Source organism: Cheilinus undulatus, linkage group 14 (assembly GCF_018320785.1).
Source record: "Cheilinus undulatus linkage group 14, ASM1832078v1, whole genome shotgun sequence".
NCBI lineage: Eukaryota > Metazoa > Chordata > Actinopteri > Labriformes > Labridae > Cheilinus > Cheilinus undulatus.
In genome coordinates, this window is record NC_054878.1 from 3289736 (window position 1) to 3301563 (window position 11828).

General features: G+C 44.0%; 1 protein-coding gene across 1 annotated transcript; it reads right to left on the reverse strand.

The window, feature by feature from the left end:
* Positions 1 to 10: 10 nt before the first annotated feature.
* serinc1 (serine incorporator 1) lies at positions 11 to 8708 on the reverse strand. The gene is made up of 10 exons (XM_041804889.1): positions 8568 to 8708; positions 5307 to 5468; positions 4899 to 5092; positions 4726 to 4805; positions 4511 to 4648; positions 4011 to 4180; positions 1810 to 1900; positions 1339 to 1480; positions 1026 to 1250; positions 11 to 580 (listed from the first exon to the last, which is right to left on the reverse strand). The coding sequence occupies exons 1-10, from the start codon at positions 8604 to 8606 to the stop codon at positions 442 to 444; spliced, it is 1380 nt and encodes a 459-aa protein (XP_041660823.1). The 5' UTR covers positions 8607 to 8708; the 3' UTR covers positions 11 to 441.
* Positions 8709 to 11828: the final 3120 nt, after the last annotated feature.

An 11828-nucleotide genomic window follows, 5' to 3' on the forward strand; every position in this document is an offset into this window, starting at 1 on the left:
AACCCAGCTGTCCCATTTGGGTGACTTTTATTAAACCATGTACAGATTTGTTTTCAACATGTCAAAGAGAATATCCTTTCAGAATAAAAGCACAAAAACACCAAAGTGATGTGTGAGAGAAGCTACATGCTAAAGCTAACACCACCAAATAAGTTAATGTATCTAAATGACCACTTTGTACAGTAAAAGCAACAAAAACAGGAAGTCTGCAGCTCATTATCATTAATGACGCTCAGACGCTCTCCCTTTTAATATGTAACAGTGTTTGTAATACTGATGCTGGCCACAGGGGGCGCTGCTCTCACAGCTAAACAGAGCATGCAGCTTTAATCTAACACAGCAGATATTTACAGCCACAACAGCTATGGGTAAGGGGAGGCAGCAATCTGCGGATGGGGGGTCAACTGTGGTGCAGAGGGGGCGTGGTCAGCCGTGGTGAGCTCAGTCGAAGTCTCTGTTGACAAGGACCAGTGGGGCCACCAGGGTCCACACGTAGAGGGCGATGCAGATCCAGCTGGAGGAGATCTTCACCCAGACGGACGGCCAGCGACTCGTCATCACCTCGTAGTTGGCGTCGGGGCTGGAAACAAAGACAGAGATGTGACTGGAAACAGGCTCGTTAATATTCAAAGCTCTCATTAGACCACTAATGTCTGACACTGACAACTCATTTAGACGGGACCCCCTGTTAGCGTGTCCTCCCTAGCCCTAACCCTAACCCCTCCTTTGGTCTGGGCCGTGCTGGTCCCAAGAGAGGGTTGATTTTGAGCAGGCCTTTTTATCCTTTTAAGGTGTTTTTTACATTAGAAACATCCTTATGTTACAGCTCTGTCCAGCTGCAGACTGAGGCGAAAGCCCCTGACAGAAGAGAAATTATTTGGATTCATTCAATCTTTTTACAAAACACTGCAAGACTAAAACCAGTGAGGATGTTTACAACAGAGCGCTGGTAGCTGCACTTCTACCTCTGTACTGGCACACATTTCCTCCCTTCTCATTGGATAAGATGAGAAACCTGCGCGTACCTGTACCAGTTGGTGAGCGTCATCATGATGTAGAGCGAGGCCAGGAACAGCATGAAGTGGAAGAAGGAGTATGAGTAAGTCACTCCATCCTTCTCGTTGTCCACAGCTCGGTTCATGCCGCCGTCCTCCTCGAAGGCGTCTGACTGGGGCCCATCCTCAATGAGAGCTGACTCGTCACTGGTCAGGGTCAGCTTGTTCACCTGGGCGTTGGATGAGTTACGGATACTGATGAAGAGAGAGAGGGAGCACGTTAGAGTCTGACTCAGAAGGACAAACCCAACCCTGTTGATGGGGGCGCCGATGGTCGTCTCACCTGGAGTACAGCACACACATCAGGAACAGGATCAATCCCACAATGCCCTGGGCATCCCACCACTGGACGACACGGTCCTGACCCGCAGGGCTGGTGCTGTTCAGCCCGATGATCCCCAGGAGGCTTGGGTTACACTTCCTGTCTAAAGGACAGAGAGAGAGGAGGGTCTGATGTTAGACATGACCTCACCAGCAGCTGCCTCCTGCCATCTGGTCCAGCATCAAACACACTGGCTGTGATAACTGGTCAGGAACCACAGTCTCATATTTTGCCATGCTGATATCTTAATCACAGCCCTAGAGTCAGGACCAGACAAGATCAGGTGCCTCACAGACCCCGGACTCTGTATGCACCTCTGCTGACTCAGTCTCTGTGATTGGTGGTTATTCATAAACACTGACCTCAGCCGTCTGACTGCTCTGTAACCGGTAGAGTTAACCCTTCATATGCTGTGGATGAGGCTGGCCTTACCTGGCTCGTTGGTCATGGCAGACCAGGTGAGGTACATGGTGTAGAGGGTCACCAGAGATGACTGCAGCAGGCCAGAGCGAGGCTGAGACTCCTGCAGACACAGAGAACATCAATGGCATCACACTAGTAAGACTCAGAACCGTCTGTTTCACATAGTGGTGGAGCGGCATGCTCAGTCTGACACACGTAGGCGTGACCTTTAAAGAATTTAAGTCTTTGAAACAGTAACTCCCCCACCAGACTCTCAGCTTTGACCTTTAAACCAACTGTCAGATAAAAAGCTTCAAACATCTATCTTCAAAAATCTATTAACTATAATATGGTAGTTGAGAATATCTATTGACTATAATACGGTAATTCAGCACATCTACTAACTATATTGCGGTAGTTGAGCACATCACTTGAATAAAGTAGTGTAGTATATCCGTTAACTATAATACCATAGTTTAGCACATTTACTAACTTTAATAAAGTACTGTAGTAGATCAAGTAACTATAATACGGTAGTCGGGAACATCTATTAATGATAAAAAAAGTAGTGTGGTACATCTATAAACTACTATAGTGTAGTTGACCACATCTACCAACTATAATACGGTAGTTAAGCACATCTATTAACTATAATAAAGATTTTAGCACATCCATTAACTTTAAGAAAGTAGTTGAGACATATATTAACTATAATACGGTAGTTGAGCACATGTATTAACTATTATACAGTTGTTGAGCACTTCTACTATCTATTGACTTTAATAAAGTAGTTGAGAACATCTATTAACTATAATAGGGTAGTTGAGAACATCTGTTAACTCTAATAAAGTAGTTGGGCATATCTACTACCTATAATACGGTACTTAAGCACATCTTTTAACTCTAATCAAGTACTTGAGTACATCTACGAACTAAAATGCGATAGTTGAGTACATCTGTTAACAATAAAAAAGTAGTGTGGTACAACTATTAACTATTATATGGTAGTGTATTACACCTGTTAATCTTAATGCAGGAGTTGACCACATCTATTAACTAGACCACAGTAGTTGAAAAAATGTATTAACTATATTACAGTAGTTGAGAATATCTGTTAACTTTAATACGGCAGGTGAGAAAATCTATTAACTATAATACAGTAGGTGAGAATATCTTTTAACTATAATACAGTACTTGAGAATATCTATTAACTATAATCAATAGTAGAGAATATCTATTAACTCTAATGCGGTAGGTGAGAATATCTATTAACTATAATACGGTACTTGAGAATATCTATTTACTTTAATACAGTAGGTGAGAATATCTATTAACTATAATACGGTACTTGAGAACATCTGTTTATTTTAATACGGTAGGTGAGAATATCTATTAAGTATAATTCGGTAGGTGAGAATACCTATTATCCATAATATGGTACTTGAGAATATCTATTAACTATAATACGGTACTTGAGAATATCTATTTATTTTAATACGGTAGGTGAGAATATCTATTTACTTTAATACGGTAGGTGAGAATATCTATTATCCATAATATGGTACTTGAGAATATCTATTAACTATAATATGGTACTTGAAGACATCTATGAATTTTAAGACAGTAGCTGTGCCCCGGCCTGCAGTGATTGACTCCAGCTCTCTTTCCTCCTCCTGTCACCTGTTGTCTTACTATTTCCAGCCAAACCAGTACTCATTTAAACTTTATCTACTTAACAGCAGAGCTTGGCATTTACATTTTCGTGGTTGTGGCTACTGTTTGTCTAAATTAACTAGCCACTGTAGAATTTCAATTGCCACAATTTCAGTCTTAGGGAATTAAATCAATGCTCTGAATGTAAATTCATACTGTACTTCAAACTTTGAAGCACTCGACTTATCTAACCAGGTGAAGACAGACAGACTACCATGTTTGTGTATACGTATAAAACAGGCACACACTAGAATATCTGGAATGAGACCAAACGCCTGCTTTTGTTTCTAGTTTGGAGTAGTTTAAGGTCTGCTTCACAAAGCACTTCTACCTGCATAAACTAAAGCACACATGACAGAAGAATGTGTCCCCTGACTGTTAGAGACATCCACTGAGACATCGCCATATAGCGATCAGTTATTAATGGGTGAAAGATGTTGAGATGACCTTTGCTGGCCACAACGCTCCTATGAAAGATTTAAGTCTATATTCATGACACACTGGAAGTGGGTGGGTACCTGGATCTGAGGCAGGATGGACATGACAGAGGCGGCGACACAGAGCAGCATGTTGATGCTGATGAAGACTTTGTTCTCAGTGCAGCCGTCAGTGTGAGTGTAGTAGACGTAGAAGAGGACCAGAGAGACCAGAGACAGCAGGTAGTTCAGAGCTGTCACTGACAGCAGAGCTGAGACAGGAACAAAAACAGAAATCAGAGTCACCCGTGCTCACCCTGATACTGAGATCACGGATATTTAACACCATTACTCTCCAATTTCATAACATTTACTTTATATTTAAACTTTATTTTAAGATTTATGGAACTTTAACACTTTGAGGTTCTGAAGACTTTTTTTTCCAAAAAATACAAACATGAAAATTAAATCAGTGAAAATATGAATAAATATAAAGCACAAAGCAGACTGGATCAGTCATTTCCTCTCCCAGCCCTCCTCTGTCTCCATAACCACGGTCCTTCAAATCCTCCATGTTTCCCCCAGTCCCACCATCAGCGTACCTGCGTACCAGCAGCGAGAGTTCCCCTCCTCCATCTTCTCCACCCATGACTCGTTCCAGGAGTGGGCAAAGTCGATGAGGAGGACCAGCTGGATGAGGATGAAGCAGAATGCCCCGGACATGCCCACATAGAACCACACTGAGGAGGGAAGGGGCGGATTTAATACAGCTGTCAGTGACAGTGATGAAGCCACAATGCTCAGGGAGAGTGATTACCTGTGGTGAAGGGTCCATCTGAGATGAAGAACGACCCGATGGTGATGGCGGCGGCAGCAGCAAACTTAAAGAACCAGAACCTGAAGGAGAAACCACAGAGAGAGCTCAGGTCAGCCGACAGCGGCGTGGACAGGCGTACAAGTTGAATGAACGTCCTTGGGTGTCACACTGACCCGTTGTGCAGCGCAGCGCGGGGGTCCTGGCTGCTCTTCACTTTGATCATCAGCAGAGAGAAGAGGAGGAAGAACATGGCCATGCCAAAGCAGACGCGGTACACCGCTTTGTACCCGACCAGCACGTCACAATTCACATGACCCTCCACACCTGGGATGGATGAACCCGCTCCCCCCTCACAGAAACCAGGGATCTACAGGAGGAGACGGACAGGCCCCAATCATAAAAACACATTTATCACTGATTCTTTAGTGATAGATTATCAATTAAAAAGATGAAGATCAATACAGAACAGAAATGTACATTCTTTTATCTGTCAGGTTAAAGAGAAATGGTGGTTCTAGAAAAGGATCAGCTGTGTAGACAGTAGATGGACGGATGGCTGGGATGTAAACCCCAACGGTTACCTTCTTCAGCTGCCCCTCCATGCCGGGCGCCAGCATGATGCAGGCAATGCCCACCCCCAGAAGCAGGAAGAAGGCGTAGATCAGACGGGTCACTGTGGAGTTGTTTCCACTGGGGCAGCATCTGCACAGCAGGCAGGGGGCGCTGCCGCACAGGCATGGGATCTACACACAAACAGAGACCAGGGTTATTATCTGTTCTAATAGTAGGATCAGCATTTCAGTGTCTCTGCATTAGCAAGTCTTCCTCTACCTACTAGCCTGTATTGTACGTAAATGTAGTATAGAATAATAGTATAATAGTGACTGAAAGAGGCGGACTGACCCTGGAAGAGGCAGACTGACCCTGAGAGAGGCAGACTAAACCTGGAAGAGGCAGACTGACCCTGAGAGAGGCAGACTGACCCTGAGAGAGGCAGACTGACCCTGAGAGAGGCAGACTGACCCTGGAAAAGGCAGACTAAACCTGGAAGAGGCAGATTGAGGCCTTGTCAACACAGAGACAAAAATGTTATATTTCGGTTTCGTTCAGAAAATATCTTCTGTGAATATGGGATCGTTTCAGGAAATGTCTGCGTAACCACAGAACCACTGAAAATGACTGGAAACGCTGTAGTATATATGCCAAGCCTGTACGTGGAGCTGTATTGCTGCCACGGACATGCACCAAAAAAGAGAAGAAGATCACAGACGACTGACACAATCTTTCTTCTAGTTTCCTTTCTGGTTGTTCTCCATGTTGGACTTAAGAACATCTGGTGTATGCTGTTCGCCGTGGTTGTAAAGGAGCATCAGATTTTGCTGTAAAAGCCAGAATAAGCTCAGTAGCTTCTGCAGCACGAACACACCCCTGTAATCCACCATTGTTGTTTTGGTTTGATATGCACATGCAGGGTAATGTGGGCTACGCTATGTGTGATGTAATCGTCTCAAGAAAGATGCAGTTGGCTGACCACACGGAGACAAAACGGTAAACATTTACGAATTTGTTAGCTCTGGGACCTGGATTCAAAAAGTAGCGTTTATGGCCTCTTAAAGCGCCGTTTCTGGGTGGATGAAATGCCGAAAAGACAAACAAACTTTTGCGTATACTCCTTAATTCGTCTCGATGTTGACAGGGCCTGACTCTGAAAGAGGCAGACTGAATGTGAGATTTTTTTTTAAAGAATTATTTACAAAAATACTCCTTTTATGTTTTTTTTTTACATTCTTCTTAATAAAAATAAGCGACATAAAACAATGATCCACTTCAATATAGCAGCTGATAACAAATTTACAATATGAGCAATATAACTGTAATGTTTTTTATGGTTCTGCCCTGGTTGATTCTACGTAATATCGATGAAGTTTGGCGTTAATTCACCGAAGTCACACGGCCCAGCACGATCACTTGATAGCCAGTTGATACTAATTATTGCCTACCAGCTCCCACTGCCAATCACAGCTCTTTCTCTCAACACGTGATGTACTTCTCATTAACCCCTGCTTGCATTAACACCGATACACCATGCTGCTTCTGCTGGTAACATTTAACCTCCCCCACCCTAGCCGCCTCCTTCATAGCTTAAAGCCTGTTCTCCCCTCATGTTCAGATTAATGCTACTACGGAATAGTTGCTCTTGAAATAATGTCATTATTTTCAATACACAATGTCATAAGTGTATCCATGTTGGGTTTCCAGCCATGCACTCCCTGGAAAGTCAAAGCATGCTGCTGACTAACCCATCGTTAGAGCAGAGCCTTCTCTGCCAAGTAAAACTGCAGATCCATTCTGCAATAAAAATGCTAAATGTATGACAGTGTTCCTGACTGAATGTAGATTATAAAATGGTTTACTGCTTGAATTTGTTGAAAAATACATAAAATGAGGAACCAACTAATAGCCTAATCTACAGTAGATTATTTTGCAAATCATTCAGCCCTACTCTGTACACAGCACGACTAATGACGCACAACTTGAGTGACTCAAATCCATGTCTGGATCAGATGAAATTGCAACGTACGTCCAGCTTAAGTGAGTCCCAACATTCTGTCAAATACACACACAACCTCATTCCACTTGCAAGCCCTAAAACTCCAAACCCAGTTCCTCCTACTGACTTCATTTTGGCTTTAAAAAGCAGACTAATTATTCAGCTATTTATGCCGGATCTTTGGCAGATGTTTAATAGTTATTATTAAAGTCTGAGGATTATTTTTCAGACTTTCACCATTTGTGTGTATGTGACAGAATGTTGGAACTGTCATAGTGAGATCAAAAAAGGGAAAACAGCACAGCAACAACGGGCAGAGCTGACGTGATTGGGTCATCCTGTACCTGTTTCCTATTGGCTGGTTCATCAGAAGTGGAAGAGCAGAAAATGTATTGTTTATTTGTAATGTTTAATTTGTACATTAAAAAGCAACACTTATAAATATTAAAGTAAAAGGGGAATTTAATATTTGAGAAATTTAAATTAAATAATTTACAGCTATTAATTTCATTTCATCTCATGCCTCTAAAAGAACTGTAAAAATCCCGAGTAAAATGGTTTCATAAGTTTTAGCTTTAAAAGACTACACCTATATTATAATGCAGGAGTGTGGGAGAGGACGAATCTACCTGAACACAAACTACAGGTGTTTTGACAGCTTTACAGTTAAACATATCCAACACTGCCTATGACACCATGATGTTTGATTTTACCATGATTACATCCAGTAATAAATCCTGTTAGTGTGGCAGCCCTGTTTATAGTTTTAAACCTCCATCTTAATCTTAGAGCTGATATAATAACATCTCTGGTATATTCTAGGTCAGTGTATCTGATATGGGCTGTTTACTGCAGTGTTGCGACACATCTGTGTCGACATCATGTTGACAGCATCCACCCATAGAAACAGCGGCAGACATGACATTATTGATCATTGTTGAATGTTTTTGATTAATCCACGCCATAGGGATTCATTTAGACGGCGTGACGTCACCGTGGAGGTTAGATAACAGACTGTTTATAACAAAGGCTGACGTCTGCCAGCGCTAAAGTTGATAAATGCCTCGTCATTACCGGCTAAATCCTCTGAATACCGTAACATTCACCCGGTAAATACCCGGTACAGAGCTGTCGTTAGCCGTTGTTGTCTGCGCCATTCTCGGCCTGAGTCTGTTATTGCGCAGTCATGGCGGAGCCGTTAAACAGAGCGATAACAGCGCTAAAACAGCGCTGTTGATCGGTAATACTTGCCGTTTGTCGGTAATTAACGGAGTTTAAAGCTTTAACTCACCCAGCTCGCCATGGAGCAGAGGCCCAGCACGGCTCCCATGATGCTCTTTGTTGTCGGTAAGCTCTCTGATGTTTTTCTGATCAACAGAAGATGGATGATGAAGATGAACCTTCTTCTTCTACTACCAACACAGCGGCTTTACGTCACCGCGGCGCTCTGCCGCCCTCTACAGGATGGCTGTAGTATAAAGCCATAACAGGAGGACTGTGGAACTGCGCTTTAATCCAGGAGTAGTAGACAGAAAGGAGCTCTGGCAGGACCAGGGGCCTCATGTACAAAGGGTGCGCACGCACACAAACGTGGCGTACATTCTTTTTCACGGCAAAGTTCAAGCTGTATCAAGAGTGAAATGACCGTGGAAATGTGCGGTGCCTCACGCCAATTTCATGGCTGGCGTACGCACGTTTCTACAGCTGTGGATCCTTTGGCGACACGTGGAGGTGATGCTGGGAAACTGTTATAATAAATAAATGTGACGTGCGCATGAACAATTAACGCTGATGAACACTTAACACACGTGTCTGCAATTACACAAGTGAATATAAAGCATGCGCAAAGTGGTGAAAATAAATACCGTTAACAGCAATGGCTTTAGCAGTATTAGAAGGCATTGTGAATGGTGTAATACGAAGAGAGTGTGTGTTTAGAGACAGAGAGGATTTACTGGCGCATGATGACAGCTGGCTCATCAACCACTTTAGGTTCCCGATGGCAATCCTCCTGGAACTGTGCGCAGAGCTGCGGCACAGTGATGAGCCATGCTGTGTATGGCTGGATCCATATAGGCGCTGACCACACTGGAGTGCCAGTCGACCCTGAACCGAGCCATGCCAGCCTTGTGGGACGGAATTATCCGCATGTCCGCCACGTATATATAAAATTCCCATTCAATGCAGCTGAACAGGTCGACGTTAAAGCGCAATCTGCAGCTAGAGCCAGTTTTCCTAATGTAATAGGAGCTATCGACTGCACACACATTGCTATAAAAGCGCCATCACTTGATGAATTAGTACATGTCAACAGGAAAAATTTTCATTCGGTCAGTGTACAGATCTAAAGTGATGCGCAAATGCAATTAACCAACATTGTGGCGAGGTGGCCTGGTTCAACGCACGAGTTTTATACATTCTGAGTAACAGCATGGTTGGAAACAGACTACAAGCTGGCACTGTGCGCGATGATTGGTTTCTTGGTGAGTAAATTTATTCGTTTAATTGTCCTAATATTAATCCCCGTGATGCGCATTGAGCATGTGCGCCCCTAAATACTATCCCGACTTCACAGCATCATTACTAGTCAGTGGTTCAAGTTAGTGACTTGCTGTTTTTTGCTGGTTAAATTACAGATTCAGATCTTTCCAATAAGCCCTTGATTGTCTCTGTGTGCAAAACACTCATGTTAATAACCCCGTGCGTAAAGTGTGAAATCCGTGCGTAAAGTGTAAAATGTCTTAATAAGCCTCACCTTTTCTCCGGCGTACTTCTGCATTAATTTCCAACAATGGAGTGTGACCAATGTAAGGAGTGTATAAAATTAACAATTGGAAACTGTAAATCCAATTTACTTTGTCTGCTTTGCGGCGACTCTCTGTTAAACGGGGTGAGCCCCTCCTTTCCTGTCCCCCCGCCTGTTTTGGCCAAACTCTGGCGGTGGGCTGCTGTCCTCCGCTTCACATCCGCCTTGATGTCAGACCACTTCTTCTCCAATTCAGCATGTGTGCGCTTTCTGACCCCACAGCATTGACAGCCTCACACACACTCTTCCACTCACTCCTCTTGCGTTTACAGTTTATGCCGACAGCGCCAAAGAGGACATTTTTGCGCGCCTCCACTTCAGTGAGAAGCGTCTCCAATTCGCTTTCACTGAAATTCCTTTTTTTTCCCCCGTCTTACTCATTCTTTTTCAAGTTTCTGATCGTGCAGAGAGGGGGATGTCAGGTGCAGGGCTCATTTAAATATGATTTTCGTATTTATATGGGGGCGTGGACAGGGAGGAGTCGGGTACTCCAACATGTGCGCTCAATTCCACGTTGATTGGGATTTACAAAGGAAATGTGCTTGGATTCATGCGTGCGCACAGATTCATACATCTGGATATTTTTGTGTGTACGATGTTTTATGGATTTGGGCGTACGCCATGTTTCAGAAGAAATCCACACAAGTCTTTGTACATGAGGCCCCAGGTCTGTCCTTGACAGACCCAGAAACTGGACACCTGAAAACCTGGAGAGTGGACCCCGTAAAATCCAGAGACTAGACCCCTGAAAAACCCAGAGACTGGACACCATAAAACCCAGAGACTGGACCACTAACAAACCCAGAGACTAGACCACTGAAAAACCCAGTGAAGGGCCCCTGAAAACCCAGAGAGTGGACCCCATAAAACCCAGAGACTGGACCCCTGAAAAACCCAGAGACAACAGACAACAGGATCCTCTGATTTTGGTTTATTGTAGACATTTCATCAGTTCATATATTTATATTTCTGTTCAGATCAAAAACTAAATGTTCAGCCTTCTTAAACCTTTTGTTCCCTTTATTTGACCCTCTTAGAATGGTGAGGGGTCATTTCTGATTATTTTTGGTGTAAAAGTAGTCAAAGTCAACAGTAATGTGTCTGTACCACACTATAAAATAGCCAACGTGAAAAATACAGACACCCTGCAGCAGTTCACATCAGTACAGGATCATGTGACACAAAGATGATAATCAATAATCACTCTACTCCAGTAGAAATGTTTTTTTTTTTTAAACCAGGACCCTGTTTTTACACCTATGAGGGTCGAAATGAAATAGTGAAAGCCTGTAGTAGGTTAGTCCACCCTGCAGCAGTGAGACACGCTGGAACGGCTTCATCTTCACACATGAGGCCCTGTACCACTGAGGCCCTGCACCGCTGAGGCCCTGAACCGCTGAGGCCCTGTACCACTGAGGCTCTGCACCACTGAGGCCCTGTACCACTGAGGCCCTGTACCGCTGAGGCCCTGTACCGCTGAGGCCCTGTACCGCTGAGGCCCTGTACCACTGAGGCTCTGTGCCACTGAGGCTCTGTACCACTGAGGCCCTGTACCACTGAGGCCCTGTACCGCTGAGGCCCTGTACCGCTGAGGCCCTGTACCGCTGAGGCCCTGTACCACTGAGGCCCTGTACCACTGAGGCCCTGTACCACTGAGGCCCTGTACCACTGAGGCCCTGTACCACTGAGGCCCTGTACCACTGAGGCCCTGTACCACTGAGGCTCTGTACCACTGAGGCCCTGTAC

What these genes read in the sequence shown, in the direction of transcription:
- serinc1 (XM_041804889.1), bottom strand. Translation starts at nt 8,606, where the DNA reads ATGGGAGCCGTGCTGGGCCTCTGCTCCATGGCGAGCTGG. An exon ending in TGGAGGGGCAGCTGAAGAAG is followed by an intron (nt 5,093 to 5,306) that starts GTAACCGTTGGG and finishes CTCCTCCTGTAG; the next exon opens with ATCCCTGGTTTCTGTGAGGG. An exon ending in ATGTGTGTGCTGTACTCCAG is followed by an intron (nt 1,251 to 1,338) that starts GTGAGACGACCA and finishes TCTCTTCATCAG; the next exon opens with TATCCGTAACTCATCCAACG.